Source organism: Schistocerca piceifrons, chromosome 1 (assembly GCF_021461385.2).
Source record: "Schistocerca piceifrons isolate TAMUIC-IGC-003096 chromosome 1, iqSchPice1.1, whole genome shotgun sequence".
Taxonomy (NCBI): domain Eukaryota; kingdom Metazoa; phylum Arthropoda; class Insecta; order Orthoptera; family Acrididae; genus Schistocerca; species Schistocerca piceifrons.
The window spans coordinates 1,101,775,540-1,101,797,219 of NC_060138.1; the positions used below are offsets into that span (position 1 = coordinate 1,101,775,540).

General features: G+C 38.6%; 1 protein-coding gene across 1 annotated transcript; it reads right to left on the minus strand.

The window, feature by feature from the left end:
• Positions 1 to 15,898: 15,898 nt before the first annotated feature.
• Positions 15,899 to 19,596, minus strand: LOC124776273 (tubulin alpha-1 chain-like). Its single transcript, XM_047251177.1, has 5 exons — positions 19,439 to 19,596; positions 18,563 to 18,785; positions 17,058 to 17,359; positions 16,439 to 16,966; positions 15,899 to 16,333 (listed from the first exon to the last, which is right to left on the minus strand). Exons 1-5 carry the CDS (start codon positions 19,439 to 19,441, stop codon positions 16,037 to 16,039), a joined length of 1,353 nt encoding a protein of 450 aa, XP_047107133.1. The 5' UTR covers positions 19,442 to 19,596; the 3' UTR covers positions 15,899 to 16,036.
• Between the last annotated feature and the right edge of the window lie 2,084 nt (positions 19,597 to 21,680).

The following is a 21,680-nucleotide window of genomic DNA, read 5'->3' on the forward strand; positions in this document are numbered from 1 at the left end:
GAATGCCATTTCTGAATGCTGAATTTTTGGAGAACCAAAGCAGGGGAAGGTTTCATGAATTTCAGCATCAAGTCATTGAGTATGTGAAGAGAAACGCAATGAAGGCTTCACAATTACTTGAGAAATTATCTAAATGAATGTTATGGAGATAAAGAGGAATTTTCCAACTGCATGCATTATAAAATTCAAAGCAAGTACTGGTTAGTGTGTGAGGGTGATGATTATGGCCAGGCTTATGATACAATTCAGAACAATGCCAGCTCAGCAATTTTCTACAAGTGTTTGATGAAAATCTACTTACATATTAGTGTCATATTACTATGATACTTGCAGGGTTCTTGTTCCTACTCCTCATGTCATGTATCCCTTTTGATACAAGCAGTTATGACACAGTACTAAGTTCCACCAGCATGTGGGCAATGTATGGCCTTAAGTTTGAGCATGGCTCATCGTCGTCAATAAGAGGCGGCCGTACACCATCAGTCTATAGCTCAGCAACTCAATATATTAATGTTTATACCAAAACCTTATACTAACTGTGAGACACATTAGCAAATAATTTAGTAATAGATGCACTGAGATTGGATCTGTTGGATGAAATCGTGAAGGATAATAATACTGCTCAAAACAGACTGATTTTTACCTTGATATAGATCCCTTTTATTTTTCAGAAATGCACAATGTATGTGAATGGTGGCCACATACAAATAACAGAATAACTGTTCAGTATCTATCAGTAGTGCAAAATTTGGAATTACTTTGTGCAGACATAGCATTTAAGCCCAGCAACATGTGCTAAATAATAAAGTGCATCAGAGTAATAAACTGTCAAACACCTGAACTATATCTTGATGTTTACTAGCCTGTACTTTAACATTCCCGATGAATATAAATTTTATAGCTGTCAGTGCTATCCAGTTAAATTGGTTCAAGCCCATAACAACATAAATCTGTTAAACCACAAGTCTTTACAAGTTCGCAATTGCAATGATGCAATGACATACAACAGAAATTAAAGTCATGTGTGAAAGACCTCATCACTCTTCACTAACTAAACTGGCTCTAAAGACTGATATCAGAGTCTCAAGATTTACAAGTTATCACACATGTCCATGATTACTCTAAGCCTCACTACACAAAAGAAACACTCGCGGCATACACACTGCCCATAACTTTACTTACTCCATACAAACCCATGAAAAAACTACATCAAAAAACTACATCAAAACCTCTACATCAAAACCTCTTCCTGCATACTTATTTAAAGATTTGGTCACATGACTACTCCTCAGTTCGGTGCAGATACTTTCATCCTGACCACCATTCATAACTTTCACAGCAATTTTATATACACTCTTGTGATAAAACAAATAGAAAATTTCTTTGGTTAGTTTGCAATCTCTTTTAAAATCACTTCCACATTATTTTAACAATTTCAAACAAATCTCAAACATATAAAGTGCCACATCCAGCACTTAAGCCAAAATGCTGACTTCATCTATTTTATAAACCACAACTATAGTTAAATATGCATTGAGAGGTACTGGAATATCAAAGAAGGAAACTCATGCTGATAACATCCTTTGTCTCTCTGTGGAGAATTCCGTAGTTATGGTACTATTTACATAAATAAACTAAACTGCTTATAACATTTTTTGTACGTTTGTTTAATTAGAAAAGTAATCTGCTCATCATATTGCTGGTATTATCCTCTTTCATCTTGTGTTTCATAAGTGTGACTTTCATGACGGGTTCAGGTGTTACAGTTTATAATAAACAATAATGCTTACAATGTTAATACCTTTTAACTGTTAAAACTTCAAACAAGGATTTATATTCAATGAGCTTGTTGTATTGTTATGGTTCCAAAGATGTCATTGGTTTCTTTTTAGCATGCTTGTAAGTCTTTCACATATTTTTTTTTTAAAATGACATTAGTGACAATATCTCAAATACAGCCTCCTCCATATTAGCCACTGGAACACAATCCTCTTTCCGCCTGAGAAACCCTGGTGACTGCTAGACCTCACGGCTTGCTAGCCGCCTTTATGTGCACTCAGCTCACCTGTCACAGTCCACCTGACAACTGGCCGCCCCAACAAACATTCACACCAAGCCACAGCTAACCTGTTAGATTCATCCACCTGGTGGCAGTTAAACCAGCTGCTTGTAACATGACAATATAATCAATGTATGGAAATGACATGACTATTTTCTAGGCCATAAGGACACCTGTTTCTTTTGGTTTGTCATCAAATGTTCTATCAATGTGGATGGCATTTAAAGTTTTTCTTTAAGAAGTTCTGGCGTTAAAAAGGTGAGAATAGCAATAATTCTGTATGCACTAACAGATAGGAAGAAGTTCCCCCCCCCCTCCCCCCATGCATGATTTTTTGCTGGAAAATGATACTGAAAAAAAATTGCCTGCAGGACTTATCTTCAGATACCAAGAAAAGGGTTGGATGACAAATGACTTCATGCTAGATTCGTTTAAGGTTGTTTGGTACAGAATACCATGCTCTCTACTTAACTGAAGGGAAATGTTGGTGCTGGGGTCATTCAGGGAATACCTCACCCATGAAGTAAAGCACCAGTTGGTAAAGATCAACTTACACCTGGTAATAATGCCTGGCAGCATGATCTCACATCAAATAATGGAAACAGACCCTTTAAGGCTCACCTCAGGCAGTTTTACAGTGAATGGCTTCTTTGAGAAGACTATACCCTCACTCCAGGTGGGACGATAAAGAAACCCTCAATATTGGCTGCGTTTACACTTCACTCCAAGTGTAAACGCAGCCAAAACCTCTCAGAAAACAGAAGCTAAACAATGTCAAAGTTAGCGTAAGGAGGGCTATGCGTGAAGCGTTCAGTGAATTTGAAAGTAAAATTCTATGTACCGACTTGACAGAAAATCCTAAGAAGTTCTGGTCTTACGTTAAATCAGTAAGTGGCTCGAAACAGCATATCCAGACACTCCGGGATGATGATGGCATTGAAACAGAGGATGACACGCGTAAAACTGAAATACTAAACACCTTTTTCCAAAGCTGTTTCACAGAGGAAGACCGCACTGCAGTTCCTTCTCTAAATCCTCGCACAAACGAAAAAATGGCTGACATCGAAATAAGTGTCCAAGGAATAGAAAAGCAACTGGAATCACTCAACAGAGGAAAGTCCACTGGACCTGATGGGATACCAATTCGATTCTACACAGAGTACGTGAAAGAACTTGCCGCCCTTCTAACAGCCGTGTACCGCAAGTCTCTAGAGGAACGGAAGGTTCCAAATGATTGGAAAAGAGCACAGGTAGTCCCAGTCTTCAAGAAGGGTGATCGAGCAGATGCGCAAAACTATAGATCTATACCTCTGACGTCGATCTGTTGTAGAATTTTAGAACATGTTTTTTGCTCATGTATCATGTCGTTTTTGGAAACCCAGAATCTACTCTGTAGGAATCAACATGGATTCCGGAAACAGCGATTATGTGAGACCCAACTCGCTTTATTTGTTCATGAGACCCAGAAAATATTAGATACAGGCTCTCAGGTAGATGCTATTTTCCTTGACTTCCGGAAGGCGTTCAATACAGTTCCGCACTGTCGCCTGATAAACAAAGTAAGAGCCAATGGAATATCAGACCAGCTGTGTGGCTGGATTGAAGAGTTTTTAGCAAACAGAACAGAGCATGTTGTTATCAATGGAGATACGTCTACAGATGTTAAAGTAACCTCTGCCGTGCCACAGGGGAGTGTTATGGGACCATTACTTTTCACAATATATATAAATGACCTAGTAGATAGTGTCGGAAGTTCCATGCGGCTTTTCGCGGATGATGCTGTAGTACACAGAGAAGTTGTAGCATTAGAAAATTGTAGCGAAATGCAGGAAGATCTGCGGCGGATAGGCACTTGATGCAGGGAGTGGCAACTGACCCTTAACATAGACAAATGTAATGTATTGCGAATACATAGAAAGAAGGATCATTTATTGTATGATTATATGATAGCGGAACAAACACTGGTAGCAGTTACTTCTGTAAAATATCTGGGAGTATGCGTGCAGAACGATTTGAAGTGGAATGATCATATAAAATTAATTGTTAGTAAGGCGGGTACCAGGTTGAGATTCATTGGGAGAGTCCTTAGAAAATGTAGTCCATCAACAAAGGAGGTGGCTTACAAAACACTCGTTCGACCTATACTTGAGTATTGCTCATCAGTGTGGGATCCGTACCAGATCGGGTTGACGGAGGAGATAGAGAAGATCCAAAGAAGAGCGGCGTGTTTCGTCACAGGGTTATTTGGTAAACGTGATAGCGTTACGGAGATGTTTAGCAAACTCAAGTGGCAGACTCTGCAAGAGAGGCGCTCTGCATCGCGGTGTAGCTTGCTCGCCAGGTTTCGAGAGGGTGCGTTTCTGGATGAGGCATCGAATATATTGCTTCCCCCTACGTATAACTCCCGAGGAGATCACGAATGTAAAATTAGAGAGATTCGAGCGCACATGGAGGCTTTCAGACAGTCGTTCTTCCCGCGAACCATACGTGACTGGAACAGAAAAGGGAGGTAGTGACAGTGGCACGTAAAGTGCCCTCCACCACACACCGTTGGGTGGCTTGTGGAGTATAAATGTAGATGTAGATTCATGTTGGGCCAGTTGATTGTCTTCCAGGCTAGTGGAACCTCAAGTTAACTCATTATGAAATGAGTCAAAAGTGCCACATATCCATTGCTATGGACAGCCCACAAGATGACATACTATGGGGGGAGGGGAAGATGGGGGGGTGTCAGGAAGGAAAACATCCCAATAGGCTTACAAATGAAGATGATGATACCAGCAAAGAAGACGGTGGTGGTGGTGATTAAAAATAGTGATACCACAGACAATGGCTTAGACACTAAAGGAAGAAAGATTAGTGTTTAATGTCCCATTGACATAGCGAGGTCATTAGATACATAGTACAAATTCGGGCTGAGTCAAGGATGGGAAAGAAAATTGGCCATGTGCTTTCAAGGGAAACATCCCAACATTTGCCTGGAATGATTTAGGGAAATCATGGAAAAAACTAAATCAGGATAGTCTGAAATGCAACATGGAAGGGTTTTGGTGTGGTAAGAATGTTACATTTCCTTTGGGAGATCTGTAATCCTCTGATGTCCAATGTTAGTTTTTAATACATTTCTCTTTGTTGATGTTTTCCGAGGTGGCCACGATAGTCAGTTCTGCCCAACTACGGTGCATCACTCTTCACAGGACTTCATCTCCTTGTGTGTGGATGGCTGCGAAAGAAATTGTTAATTGTCTTCCAATTTATTTGAATGATGGGAAAGACTGAACTTTAAACCTTCTATATTGGCACTTTCTCTTACACAACATTGTGTCTCAATTCACAGTTTCATGTACAATGTTGGTTGACAGTCCTTTTTAAAAACTAATGTTGCTTGGACAAGAGCAAGGCAAGAAGCATTTTCTACACAATGAGGGTAACAGATTTTCCACACTTTTACAGTCAAAGTTTTTGAAAATAAATAATTTTGTAGATTGAAGGTAAACAAGAACTTAGAAGTTTATTTATGTAAGATGATTTGTTAAGGAGCAAGTCTTGTTTTGCGTGTTGTGTTAGTTATCTGAAGTATTCCGTGTGGGCTCCATTCTGTCCCAAGAGCATTAGAACTGTACTTAGTGTCAAAACATGTGAAGTAATTAAAGGCAGCAAAGAGTCTAATGGCATGAACCATGGGGTCAAGGAATACCAACAACCGTAAGATTATAACAATAACATTTATACAAAAGCCTTCCTAAAATCATTGTTAAAGAGTCCTGGTTTCAGTAGAAACTGAGCTCTTCTACAGTCATAAGAAGAATTATCAACAAGTCATGGGGATTCACAGACTTCTCGGAGCTGAACAACAGCAATACTGCCTTTTAATTATGCCTGTCTGCAACTTAATGTTTCTTCTTTATAGTAAGTAGCAATCTGTCTTTTCCTGCACTGTTAATATTCCTACCTGAAGTTGCCATTGTATAGTCCTTGCTTTGTGTACCCAAGGAGCTATATGCTGATCTGTAAATTCAATCTGCAATTGATAATTGCAAATCCTAGACATTTATTAAGTCAAGCATACATGGAAACACTGCTGTCCTCCTTTGACATTCACCAGGTAAGTCTCTCTAAATTGATCCATATTTGAGAACCATTCACGAATGTGAACAATTACTTGCTTCTACACCCTCTTCTATGGGCGGATACTTCTTAATTACCTTTCAACTTAAGACACTAGTGTCCCTTCACAAATTTTCTTCCCCTAGTATGGTTCGGGTCATTCCTTCTGTGGACTCACCTGACCTAGGCATAGGCCATCCCTTCCATGGGTCCACCTACCATTTACTCTCCAACACAATCAGTATATCAGGTACACTGTATCACAAGCACTCACCAATATGTTCATTTAAATGAAGGTATTGCTTCTTAACCTTTCGACTGTTCCTGGTCATTATACACTTACATTCCACACTCCCCTAAATTTACATTCATGCTTATATTTCTTTTCATTTGGTATCTCAGTGCTGGTATTAAATACAGTTTGTTACTTACATTACCACATTTTGGACCATTGATTGTTTTAGTCCAGTATGGTAATGAGTGTTAAATCTGCACTCCTATATGCTACCTTAAAATATTTTTGCATTTATTTTTATACATTATCCTCTCCTAGCTCGAACATACAGATTATTCGAAATTATCAAGACACTTTCAAGTGACTGTAAAAAAATGTTTGCTTTGAGGTAAGGTATTACGTTTTATGGGTATAGAAACAGAAACTCAAGAAGTTTTCTTTGTTACAAGGATCTCCAGCAACATGGCTGCCAGATAAATGGAGAAGGTGTTTTGCGTAGTGGAGTTCTGCAAGAGCGAGTCTACAACTGCAAATCAATGCAAAATTGTTTCCACAGACATTTGTTGTTGCACTTTCGTCTGCAGGCATTTTCTCAACATAGCCAAAACAATTGTGTATGGAATTTCTAGTTCGCTACTGGCCCTAAAAATTCAGGACCATGTTTAACAAAGCTCCTACCAGACAATCCATTTACAACTAAGTACAGAAGTTCAAGGAAACATGATGTCTTCGTACAACCAAATGTTCTGGGTAGCCAATGAAATCTGAGAAACAAAATGCTGAATGGAACATTCCTCACAAGCCTACAAAAATCAATGCCTAAGACCAGCCACAATCCAGGAATTCCACAACCAACTATTTGGACAGTGCTGAGAAAATACCTGCAAATGAAACCGTGGCAACAAGCATTTGTAGGAACAGTTATGCATTTGTATGCAGTTGCAGACTCACTCTTGCAGAATTAAATCACGCAAAATGCTTTCTGAGTTGCTCTGGCAGCCATGTTACTGGAGATCATTCTAACAAAAAATTTAACTGAGTTGCTGTTCCCATACAAATAATTACGTAATATGTCACTTCAATATAAACATTTTTTACAGTCAATTGAAAGTGCCTAGATCATTTTGAATAACCCTGTATTATTTGTTTTCAAAACCTTAAGGAGTATGCAAGTTTGAAGTTATGCCTTCTCTTAATATTTCATCCCATCACTTTCAGAGCTTGTATTATCTAAGTGCTAGCAACTGCCTAGCCCTTGCCTAATTTCATCATTCAAATGATCCTAACAATACCCCTACCAGTAGACAGTGGAGATCAAGTGGCAACATGTAATAATCATCAGAAGTAATTTAGTCCTAGCCATCAGTCTTTAGGCCTTTGGTCAGTTATAGTATTTCACCACTATCATATGAATGTATCATATGAATGTATATACCGAGTACTTCCGTGCTCGGTGACTTATAGTACTTAACCTCCACTATAAAAGATATAAGAAACCCAACCATTACTTATAAGAGGAAAGAAAAGTTGGAAAATCCCATGTCCAAAGCATCTTGACAATACATAAAGAAAAATTGTAGTAATAAATTACCATATTTTGTTGTATTTTATTGTTTCTGTATGTGTCTAAGCAACTCTATTAATCCTTATAAAAAGGTAAGGGTTCATTTTGTTCCAATGTATTTTCAAACAATAAAATAACTTTATTGCTTTATTTTGAAGTAGACAAGATGGGATCTGCTTTTATTAACCTTTTTGTATTTCTGACCTACAAGAGATCAGTATAATTAACAATATTAGGAAAAGGATGAATTGCTACTCACTGTGAAGATGACATGTTGAGTTCCAGACAGGTACTACAAAAAGACTGTTACACATTTAGCTTTCAGCCAAAGCCTTCTTCAAAAAAGAAAACACACACATCCATGCAAGCCTGCAAACCTCATGCACACATGACCACCATCTCAGGCACCTTGGACCAGATAATTCTAATTTAAAAATGTAATCCACTTTAATTAAATCTACGGCAGGGCAGTAAGAGAGAGTTAGTTGAAAGGCAACAGAAGAGCAAAAGAGGAAGAAATTGCTTCAAGAAAAATTAAACTGAAAGTATTGAAACAGTTAACTTGGTAAACCCACAGACTTCAAACCACAAAACCTACTTAGATTGCAAGTTACTTTACCATATCAATATTAGATAAATCTTTTTCTTGTCCCATTTTAAGGTCTGCTAAAAAGTACTGCTTTTTAATGTGCAATAACCACAATTTTAAATTAGAATTATATTAATATCGTCAGCTGCTGACGGGTGTTGATATGTATCAACAGGGACAGGTGAAAATGTGTGCCCCGACCGGGCCTCGAACCCGAGATCTCCTGCTTACATGGCAGACACTCTATCCATCCGAGCCACCAAGGACACAGAGGATAGTGCAACTGCGGGGACTATCTCGCACTCGCCTCCCATGAGACCCACATTCTCACCTTGCATGTCCAAACACTACATTCGTAGTGTACCATCCCATCACATTCATTACTCATGGAAGACAATCTTACCAAGTCCCATAAGGGTTCGGGGGATATGTGTGCATCTGCAGAGGAGGAGGTCATGGCCGGTATTGCCAGAACTAACTACTAATATGGATATGGCGTCTGTTCTTTCGGACATGTCAGAAAAGTTTTGTTTGCAGATTATATAAACATTGGAAAAAATAGCTAATGAAGTGTAGTCTTCAATCAGTTAATGAAATTTTCATGCACATTAATGTCGGGTTTCTGTACAAATTGGGTGCAGTAATGTGATCATTGTAAGTAAGTGTCGCAAAATGATTTTTCTATTTAGTATTTATCACCTCATAAACGAAATTATTACTCATTCCACATCCATGCAAATCCTTCCACTTGGGATCTGAGGAAGATACTTCACCATATTTGTTTTCATTGAAAATATTAATTGTGAATTCTTGTTCTTCAGATATGTTCTACACCCTAGACGACTCCTCACCACGTATCAATTGCACAAAAAGTATATCTAATGTAGCAAACTACATCCTTGGCAAAGGAGGAAGGAACCAGAAAACATTACTTTCTGTCATGCCACAAAGTGTGGTGTGAACACCTGGAATGACTATTCAGCTACAGTTGCTTGCAGGACATAGCCGATACACATTTTTACTTTATCCTAAACATGGTAGCTATAAATGTGTAGATCATCTACAATCAAATAATCAAAAATTACCTGAAATGCAAACATTCATTCTTTCGCTGGCAAATGAAACGACAAACAGGAAACAACAAATAACAGGACAGTCTGCATAAAACGTGCACAAAAAATACCAATAATCAGCTAAGTGCAATTTCAACATTCAGAAACAAACATGGGAAATACATTAAATGTTAGGAACTCGAGAAACCACATTTCTGGATGAAAATGCAACTTTTGTGTCCAAAACAGTAATGTGTTGCACTTTCACAGTAAGGCTTTTATTGAAATGTGTATGTGACAAAAACAAATGTATTACTTTAACCATGTTGTAGAGTTTGCAATGCAAGTCTCAGAGATCAAATATCCCTTTCCATAGTTGTAACGGTTGTCACATTGCCCACTGCTCTACTGTTGAATAGGTGTTGAGTGCACCTGCCTTGAGCAATACTTGGAATTTTGAATCCTAAACGTAATTAATGTTCAGTCATCCTGTCAGTGCCACACAAGAGGTAGTTTGATTCCATTACTTTTGCATCAAAATGACTCAATTTTATCACTGGCTGCAGCTCCACGAAAACTGATTTCTCGTTTGGATACAAGGACATTCTGGAATGTTCCAAAAGTTCTACAGTTTACAGTCCATAAATGGTGTAGGGCAGAACGTGTGTCTTCGTCTTTGTTCACATATTGTGTAACAAAACGCTATCAGGAATAAGGCCTTTCACAAACCCATGGTGATCATCTGAGGCACCCATACATTTCAGTGACACTGCTGATAATACTAATCATTGGACAATAGGCTCAAAGACACACTGGATGCAAGCCCAAATTTACACTTACATATTAACTGTTTCAGTTCCCAAAAAAGATCCATTTCAATTCAACTGCCATGTATTCTATATTATGAATCTGGCAAAAAATTGTTCAACAACTGCCCACCCATAAAGCAATAAAATTGAGAACCTCCACAAATTCACAATGAAAGTGCAAACATGCCTTATACTCCGCCCCTATTAAAAATTATGGGGTTATATAGTCAAGGACTGGAAAAATACCAGTAGCAATGTTCATGGTTAATCTGCAAGACATATAGTAATGTTTTTGAAGAGTAACAATGAAGTTAAGAACAAGCTAGAAATAGAAAACGAGCAGCAAGTATAAAATGTAACTGAGGAAGCAGCAGATCGAAATTTAGTGGCGTTCCTTCTAATTTGCCAGAGACTCCAACACTAGTAATAGCTTCTGTTTATATAGTAAAATATTTTAAAATTTTCTTTTTAAATCTGTTATCTGCAAAGTTTGTGAATGTCTGCTTACAAGTATTACAAAAAATTAGTGCCAGAAAACAAACACTGGAATTTTTCAATTTCACTACTTTTCACCTAACATACAAATAACTCTACATGTAATTCCCATGATTACCATTAGTAGATTAGCTTTAGCCATAATCTGTATACTTTACAGAGGTATCCTCCAATGATTGCTTCTGCCAGTTAATGTGCAATTTCTCTCATTTTAAATCCCTTAACGATCTTCACAATGAGCTTCCATATGACACTACTAATGTAACAGCAACAGCGTAAATGTACTATTGCATACTGTTAACAGCAGCCATGGGAGGTACATATAACATTCACAAGTCTCATTGCGTTGGCCTGGCATCATAGGTGCCGGCTTATTGAGCCCACACACTCCACTCTACCATCGAGACAATTCACATAATGGAGTGTAAGTATTACAAGACACATTATGCTGGACACTAAAGCACAGCAACTGCATATGGATGAGTAGTGAGTGCCCTCAACTTTTTTTCCATTTGGCATCTGACAGCTACATTACATGGCCACATGAACAATTCTGACACTACAAATTTAATACTAAATTTAAACTCAACTGATCAGGCGAACCTGAATATCTTCAATAACAGATTTAAAATGTTGTTTTGGTTCACTTCTCAAATCTAGCTCCTTACCAAGGCTTTTAAGGCCCAAAGGATGTTTATGTGCCAACATGTCAACACCTGCCTTAGTGAAGCAGATGCAGTATGGAGAGCCATGTTAGCACACCACTGTTTGCCAAAAAATCCTTGGCTGTACCAAGAACCTCACCCCCAAATCCTCCAAACAACAGACATCTACATCAGTCCCTCAACTACAGATGCAGACACCCTTTTGAAGTTGGTTTCTTATTTTTGAACTGAGAAGTTTCATGCTAATTTTACTCTGTAAGCAACTGAAGACTATATAATTATTTCCTGAAACCATAATGTAACCTGTGCCTTAACAGATTTTACACAACGTCCTCCACAATATTATCTACAAAATACTGAGAACAATTGATAGCATTTAGACACTGACCACCACAAGGCCACTGCCAGCCATAGCAGGGTCCCTCTCCTCTGGACATGAGCCCACCAGTGCAGCAGTTGAACATCCAACAATGCACATGCAAGTTAACATTAATACAAACACACCACTCCCTGTACAATATAGGTTTGCATTATCTAATCATGACAGAGGCACAGTCTAATATATACAGTCGCGACACACTCGCAGATTTTTGTTATACACCGCAACAACAGTGCCCCAAGCGGTGGAGAAGCTACGCTGCTAAATACGGTATTCAGTATATGTAAACAGTATCGTTTATATTCATTTTTAACATGGTTTTTACGAAAGGCAGCGTATGTAGCGCAATCAATTTCAGTAATAATAGGAAGAAGACACCACATTTGTCATTCTTCAGCTTTCCTAAGGACCCTGAGAGGTACGAAACATCACATTAGACCGCTCTTTATCTACGATTTTTTTCTAGACTGTATCGAATTACTGAACTTGTTTCTCTTTTTCAGGAGCAAGAAATGGTTAATAAATAGTAGAAGAACGGACCTGCTGCAAAAAGATGTCCTTTATTTGCTCAATAACGTGAAGTTTTGTGCTTTACGTTTAAAGTCAAACCAGTTCATGAGTGCGGAAAAGAAGACTGTTATGGAATGCAGTTCCGACGTTATTTGACATGCCAAATAAGCCACAACTAGTGGCGAAGAGAAAATTGCCATACAAACATAAAAGTGTTACTGCAAAAACAATAAAACTGTCTCCTGACACAGAAGAAACAGCTACCACAGGTGTTCCTACTCGAGAGACATATATAAAATAACTAACAACGGAAGCTGCAATACAGACATCTTTAGAAGATGAAATGCTTAGATTATGTGAAATTATTTGCGTGTTGGAAAATTGTGTGAAGTGTAAAAACGTGCAAATCATTAGACTTCGTACAAAATTACTACGTGACAAGGAAAGTGCCCATCGTAAGAGTATACTGCAACCACAATGTCACAGGACAGAAGTACAAAAGCACAAGCTCATTTTAAAATGTATTGGTTCCAAGTACTTGAAAAAGATCCTCTCAATTTATTGATAAGCCAAATCAGTATACCATTGAATGGAAAACGTGGTGCGAGATGGAAAGATAAAACTAAATTATTTGCACTTAATTTGTTGTATTATAGTACTCAGGCATACAGTTTTTTATCACACTGTTTTAGCCTTCCATCACTACGTATCTTAAAAGGCATGTGGAAGATATACAATTAAATTGTGGGATAACATATTTCATCTTTTAAAGCAGAAAGTGCAGCAGTTACCAAAAACTGATAACTTGTCTATGGATGAGATGTCATTAGTGGAAAATTTGATATATGACAGCACTAGGGATCGTGTTATTGGATTTGAAGACATGGGTTTCATACGTACACCTGTGGTTGCCAATACTGCATTAGTTATAATGATTAACGGCATCTTCTCAAATTTTAAACAGCCATTAGTATATTATTTCTCCAAAGGACCAGTAGGAGCCACCCATCTGACGTGCATACTTTCTTAAGTTGTCAAAAAAAAAAAAAAAAAAAAAAAAAAAAACACCTCACTTTTATGACACCACACACTTGATAAAAATCATATGTAATAATTTATTCAGGTATAACATTATCCACACAACAGATGAAGGATGGATTTGCACTGCTTCATGGAAGGACATTTGTGAGTTGTACTTCAGCGATTTTGAAAGGAAGTAAAAGTTGACCCCCAAGCTCACTAAGAGAGCTGTCCAACTGCCAGCATTTTCAAAACTGGAGGTAAGCACTGCAGTTCGTGTGTTGAGTCAAACAGTAGCAGAAGGAATTGAGACACTTGTTACTTGTGGCACCACATCTGCTACTGCTGATTTTTACCAAAAAGTAGACGATATTTGACATATTTAATGCATATAGTGTTAAAGTGCCTGTATCCTTAAGGAACTGCATTACAAGTGCCTCAAGACATTTGGAAATATTAAACACACTGAAGCCATGGATAGTCATGGAAATTTGTACAGACCTTGGAGAGGCAAACAGCATGAGATACGTGTCTGGTTATGTATTAAAGAAATTGCATACAATTCATGACTTAAAAATGGCGAAGTTTGTCATTTTAAAAGCTATGAAGGCAACTTTGGAAGCCTATTTGTACAGAAGATGTCAAAGAATTTTTAACTTATTGTGAGACTAAGATGACTTCTACTTTTGATGAATATGCACACGTAAGTAATTGTGCTTTCTTTGTGAACATGATGGAAATCCCCAATTTTCCACTTGGGTGCAGTGCTGAAACCAAGCTGCTTTTAATAAGACTGTGAAGGTGAGGCTCTTCTACTCAGTCTGTAGGAGCAAGAGGAGAAATAAAGTGATGAAGTTCGCTCATTTGGATTGCTTAAGTGTTAGGACTGACTCATTCACATAATTTTATTTTCTTTAAATTTATCAATGGGATATGATAGTTTTAAAACAGTCATGCTTTTTATTGGGATAACCTGACACCACAAAGAATAAGATGGAAATTGTATTTTTTGGAAGCAGGCTTCCTGCAAAGCAGAACGTAATGAGAAGTGATGTGTCTCTTCATTTTTAAACAAGGAAGAGCATCTATATACTTCATATGTGGGATATACAGTGTGTATTCTCTTACTTTCAGTGGAATAAGTGCGATTGTATGCTACTTAATTATTTCTTCAAGAAAATGTTGCAGCTTATGTCACTTCATTCAGTAGTTGCTCTGTTTACTTATATTTCATGATCATTTATGACTCACTGTTCTAACACCTGTGACACAAAAATATACTATTTTGTACATAACATACAAAACGAATGAAAAACATTTTTACGTCACATCTGCCGTCAGAAGAAGGCGAGCTTTCTGGCCACTAGTGTCATTTGAACTGTCAAATGGTAACAACTTTCACAGGAGTGAGTGCCGCGACTATATATTAGACTGTGAGAGAGGCATCTAGTAAATTTTATTTACACACAAACTTAATCCTTTTGTCAGAATGCTACTCCATGCCAACTCACATTCTGGGGGGGGGGGGGGGGGGGAAAAAGACACTACAAACACCCAACTGATCATTAGTTCAAAATTTTACTCCAGTAAAATAGTGAGGTTCTCATTTGTACACCCACCTATCAGTTCAATCTGAAGTAACAAGTCATTGTGTGTCCCTGACCAACGTGCAACAATTTAGCATTTGCTTTTTTTTTACAATAGGTAAAATTTCACTCAATTCTTGTGATACACTTATGGAAGACATTGCTTTAAAATTTTCTATCTCTCAGAAGCCATTAGAGGCAAAACACTTACCTGCCAGATAGTGGAAATCTTAAAAACCTAAGAAAGCATTCTATTCTGCCAGTGCCCCAAGTGTTCCATCTTTAGTACACCATACAGACTAAATGTGAGCTGAAGCCTATATCAGTTTTTTTCAACCATTAAATAGAACTTTAATACCATTCCATCAATAGCCCATTTTCTATTGACCACACCTAAATAAATGCAAGGTTTCCAAAATAGTCTTCTGAAAGGCTTAATCATGTTAACAGTAACTCTTTCTCCCCCCCCCCCCCATCTCTCATTTTAACAGACAAGTTTTAATATTCACATTCCAACACTAAGTGGAGTATGAAAGAAATTTACTAGTATACCGTTAAGATGTCCCATTTACAGCATCAATGAAGGTTGAAAGTTTAGCATACTGCCGAGAACGAGTTTTCATTAAGCTCAACAGTCATTCATTGCAATGGTTCCTTGTAATCAAACTCTACAAAAAATAATCTGTCACCAACTTCCAGAATTCCTTAAGTTATCACACCAGAAAGCTATCAAGCATACCAGCAATACACACAGTTTTAACAATTTTTGTCAATTTGTAGATTTAACTGCTAATTTACTCGGGATTTCTCAAATAACCATTACACAACTTATGCCAAAACAAATTTTATTACACAAAAAGTGGAATGAGCAAGTATCTTTCAACTGTAAAAAAAATTTGAACATCAAATCACAACTTAAATGACATCACAAACAAATCAGATACTGGCATTTTCCATCTGTCAAACTTAGTACTCTTCAGCTCCTTCACCTTCTCCTTCAATAGAATCCATACCAACTTCTTCGTAATCCTTTTCAAGGGCAGCCAGATCTTCACGGGCTTCTGAGAACTCTCCTTCCTCCATACCCTCACCGACATACCAGTGGACAAACGCTCTCTTGGCATACATCAGATCAAACTTGTGGTCAAGACGAGCCCAGGCCTCTGCAATTGCAGTTGTGTTTGACAGCATGCAAACAGCACGCTGAACCTTTGCAAGATCACCACCAGGTACCACAGTAGGAGGTTGGTAATTTATTCCAACCTGTAAAAGTAACAAAGGTTTAGTAAATATACACAATATTTCCGTTCTCTCCCATAAAACATCAATTAGCAGCTAAATCACAGATAATAGTATAACCACACATACCTTGAAGCCAGTTGGACACCAATCCACAAACTGGATGGTTCGCTTTGTCTTAATTGTTGCAATGGCAGCATTTACATCCTTCGGCACAACATCTCCTCTGTACAGCATACAACATGCCATGTACTTTCCGTGTCTTGGATCACATTTCACCATCTGGTTGGCAGGTTCGAAACAAGCATTAGTTATTTCTGCCACAGAAAGTTGCTCATGGTAAGCCTTCTCTGCAGAGATGACAGGAGCATAGGTAACAAGTGGGAAATGGATACGAGGGTAGGGAACCAAGTTGGTCTGGAATTCTGTCAGGTCCACATTAAGAGCTCCATCAAAGCGAAGAGATGCCGTGATTGAGGATACAATCTGGCCAATCAGCCTGTTCAGATTGGTGTAAGTCGGCCGTTCAATGTCCAAGTTACGGCGGCAAATGTCATAGATAGCTTCATTATCACACATGAAAGCACAGTCGGAATGTTCCAAAGTGGTGTGAGTGGTAAGGATGGAGTTGTATGGCTCCACAACTGCTGTTGAGACCTGAGAATTTAACACCATGCTTTAGTTATAGAAAGCACACACAACTTCCAATATTTTAAGCAACATACAGGGTTTCACAAAACTAACGTACCTGAGGAGCTGGGTAAATAGCAAATTCCAGTTTGCTTTTTTTGCCATAATCCACAGACAGACGTTCCATCAAAAGTGAAGTAAAGCCTGAACCAGTACCACCCCCAAAGGAATGGAAGATCAGGAATCCCTGAAGCCCAGTACATTGGTCAGCAAGCTTGCGAATACGGTCCAGCACAAGATCCACTATTTCCTTTCCAATTGTATAGTGACCACGGGCATAATTGTTTGCAGCATCTTCCTTGCCAGTAATCAGCTGCTCAGGGTGGAACAGCTGCCTGTAAGTACCAGTACGCACCTCATCTGCAATGGAAAAAAATGAATTGCAGATGAGAAATTTGGAACACCACTGAAACAATTTAAATGCATAAACCATGGATTAGAAATCAAAGCACCATTTTTTACCAGCAGATACAACATACGCTGCCACTTAAACAACTAAATCTGCAAACCATTTTCAGTGACAACTTAAAGTGTATGTATTCATAATAGGCAACTACAAATACAAAAACGAATGAAGCAGCTGCTTAGTTCGCATCCCAGCCAAGCAGACCACAGGACAGGACACACATTAGGTTACTTCAGGAAAAACCATTAAGATCAATTCGTTTACACTATGCTGTAGAATACCAACTACCACATGTCTTATGCTGCAACTGGGGAACAGCTGCCACCTTGCTTATTTTCGTGTTTGCAGAGCTAACATGCCATTGCATGGAATTAAAGAGGGACCAATACTATAAAATCAGGCATGGGTCTAAATACAGCAACTCTGCAAAAACTGATGTTAGGGCATCGTCCAAAAGTTTCACTTCAAATGGAACTATTTTTTTGAGGTCTTGCATACTTAGAATTGCCTATAGGCTTCAGAAAATTAGTGAAGCCTTTGAGAACTATCTGGTGGGAGTATGGGTTTGTTTAATAACCCTAGAAGAAAATTACAACATCCAGAAACAGGGCATCCATAATTCACCAATGAGTAGGAGAAACTTAAAATTTGAAACAACACTTAAACAACAAACGACACCATAATTCCCCATACCCAAGCCTCAAATTTTTACCACTGTCCACAGGTCATACTAAATGCACAAAAACAAATTTGGCAGAAAAAATAACACCAAAATACAGCAATAATAAATTATTAAAGGGGCATGCGCGACGTTAACGGAACATATATAAAAGTATATATGCAATTTAAATGTGATCCGATTTATTTCAAACCTGAATAAAACGGAATTTGGGTTTTTCTGGTAAAATAAATGAAAAACCACTGAATATGATCGGATAAAACAATTTTGTACTTGCAAAAGGGGCAGACTCCAATTCGTAATTAAATCTGCAGGCAGGGGGACAGTGCGTAGGATAGTAACACCCAGTATTCACCGGTTTCCGAACTCAGCAATACAAGAATATGCAGTTTCTTCTATTAAAACCAGTCTTTGATTGTTTGTTGTGCTAAACCAACGGAAAATGCTATGTCGACGTATAATCTGATTCTGTACTTACCAACAACAGTCGGTTCCAAGTCCACAAATACTGCGCGTGGCACATGCTTCCCAGCACCAGTTTCGCTAAAAAATGTATTGAAGCTGTCATCGCCCCCTCCAATAGTTTTGTCTGATGGCATCTGCCCATCGGGCTGAATGCCATGCTCCAGGCAATACAGTTCCCAGCATGCGTTACCAATCTGGGTTCCCGCTTGGCCAACGTGGATTGAGATACATTCACGCTGAAATACAGAAAACAATGGCTTTACTTAGTCTTCATTCACATTAAGTAACTTCATTCTTACAACTTAATTTTCTCCCCAGACAGTTCTACATCAACATTCCTACAGAACAGGAACATCAGCTATTCATCCACGACTCAATGAAAACCATTCGACAAGTAAAACAAAGACTAACGCCTATCTCTCTCGAAAATAGTGGAATTACACATTAAATAAGTTACAACGTAAAGTGCACACATTGGCTCTATCAATCTCAAATGAAAAAAGAAAATTGAAAATTTAATTTCGCTCAAGATCATTTATCTTCGCCCTGTAATAGAAACTGAAATGGAAATACATTTCACTTCACGAACTGTAGCTGGAAACGTGTCAAACATGGCGGCCGGCCGGCAAAGTGCCCCACCCAAATCTGTAACCTCAAAAAGCATAATGAAACTTCTACGCCTTATTTTAACACGAATGCCATTCTTAAACCTGGTTGTAATAAATGCATACAATCACCGGCGTTCTTACATATGAATCGACTTTAACACAATAACGTTAAAACTACGAACATTTTGGTGGCATCGTTAACAAAACAATCTTGAAACTGCATAGTCTATTTCGAACATTTCTGCCTAGCCTAAATGCATTAATGTTACGAAGTAACTTACCATTTTGGTATCGGTCACTAGAATTCAGCAGATGGAAAAAATCGAAACCGCAAACTTCTGCCTCGTCTGGAACGTGCAAAGGTGTCCCGCGCCGAGGTTAAAGTGACGGCTGCAACGTCAGATTTCACTTATATACACTCCGCAGTCCAGCATATAACGAAGCTTGTGATTGGCCCTTGCCCTACCGCGTTTGAAACGCGCTCTGCTATTGGATACTGTAGGCGTTCCCAGAGCTGAATACGAGGGCCACAACCGGTATTATCCATGATGCCTTCTACGGAAAAACGAATGAGTAAGACTGCGGTGGCCTACTTCGCGCGTGGGCTTCATGACGTAATGCTTTTAAAAGGCGTATATTTAAGGGCATAGAGTTCTCGAACGGCTGTTAGGCGAGGGCAACATGCAAAAAGAATTTAATAGCCATGTGACTGTCATTGACAATGAAGAATTTAAAAGATTTAACAGTTGTTCCATGCTCCTAAGTGTTAACTTAGGAGGGGAAGGTCTTCGTTTTTAACTGTAGGCGACATAGTGGCATTGACTTAGTCCGTGGGTTCACAGCCTTGAAGAGAAACAGCAGTTTATGTAGGCGGCACGCTTTACGTGACGGAGAAGTCAATAATGATTTTTACCGGAACTGTCCCTAGCATAGGGTGTGGAGAACAAGTAAGCAGACGAGAGTCCATTAGAATCGCTCGTCTACAAATTCGAAAAGCGTCGCTGTTCGTTGTACGTGTTCTAACTCAAAAATAGTTAAGAAAAGCGACATTAGAGATTTGGATGCAACGGACGAAATATTTCATTAGGAGACACTGCTAGTTTTTTTTTTTTTCACCTGCAACTTTTCTTTTATAAGTATAATGCCACATTCGCGTAAGTGACGTGCGGTGCTTGGCATTGAGCTCAGTAAAATATTTTTCAGCATATTTGTCGTGGACATTGTACTGTGCAAAGGAATAGTATTGCATGGAAAGACTCAGAAACCCTAGTATTAGTCGTACGTTTCGAACTTGTTACTGCAATAATGTGCACGATGGAAGCTAATAACTGATGTCCTGATTGAAAACGGATCTGAAAATATTACTACGGTATCTCATACGACAGTGACCAACTTAAGGCCGCAATTGATCATTGCAGTTACTTGACACATTTAACCAGGGTCGATTGTCTTACATTTGCTTGCTAGAAAGACTGCAGAATGAAATACGTGTTCGACAGAGCAATGAAAATAACTGACCTGGAGATTATTTTAGTTGTAGGTGTAGCACTGCTTTCTCGAATTATGATTGCTATCCTTTCCTGGTTTTCGTATGTTAATTCTGTTCATTTATTTTAGAAACAAACAAATGTTAAAGTCTCAAGGGACTGCATTGCAGATGTCTCATGTCTGACGCAGGATAGCTGCAGTAGAAGTCGATGGGTTGGGTCAATGCCAATGCTAGCTGTGAGGTTTCCGTTAGCAGTAGGACTCGTCTTAAAAACACGTACTGTGATACAGATGTTCTACTGTTAGCACAAAAAATAAACGAGCTGCCCTATCCAACAGAAGTTGACGGGCATATCTACATCACTATTAAATACTCTGCACTCCACTCTTAAAATTACTTATGAAGAAGCAGTCACGATCAAAAAATATAATTTATTTAAAATGACCGGTTTTACCTGAAGATGGCCTACTGTATGTGCTGAAACCGGTCATACAGTTTCTTCATAAGTAATTATCACAAGTAAGATCGCTAACATTCCCAACCATACTGCTTAAAACCACCCTTGAGTGCCTGGCAGAGGGTTCTTTGAACCATAACATTATATATCAACCGTCCCACTCTCGAACAGAGCGCGGGGAAAACGAACATATTTCCGTGGGAGCTCTGATTTATCTTATTACGATGATCATTTCCCCGTATGTAGGTCGGCGTTTAACTTACTATTTCCGCATTTGGAGAAGAAAACTGGTGACCGAAATTTCGCGATAAGATCTCGCCGCAACGAGAAACGCCTTTGTTTCAATGGTTACCATCCCAACTCGCATATTAATTAAACCCGTGTCACACTCTCCCCCGTTTTGCGATAGGACATTACCAGCTGTCTTTAACTTTTTCGATGTCCCCCGTCTATCCCCGGGGTGTCAAAACCGCGGGCCGAATGTGGCTCAAAATAAGTATCATTGCGGCACAAGAAGAGAGCAGCTATCACACTATTGGTAAAAAAACAAAAAAAATCCGATTATGTTAAGTTATGA

Coding starts and splice junctions, on each gene's coding strand:
- LOC124776273 (XM_047251177.1), bottom strand. Junction 16,967..17,057: donor CTATTTACCCAGCTCCTCAG/GTACGTTAGTTT, acceptor TTAAATTCTCAG/GTCTCAACAGCAGTTGTGGA. Junction 16,334..16,438: donor GGTGTCCAACTGGCTTCAAG/GTATGTGTGGTT, acceptor TTACTTTTACAG/GTTGGAATAAATTACCAACC.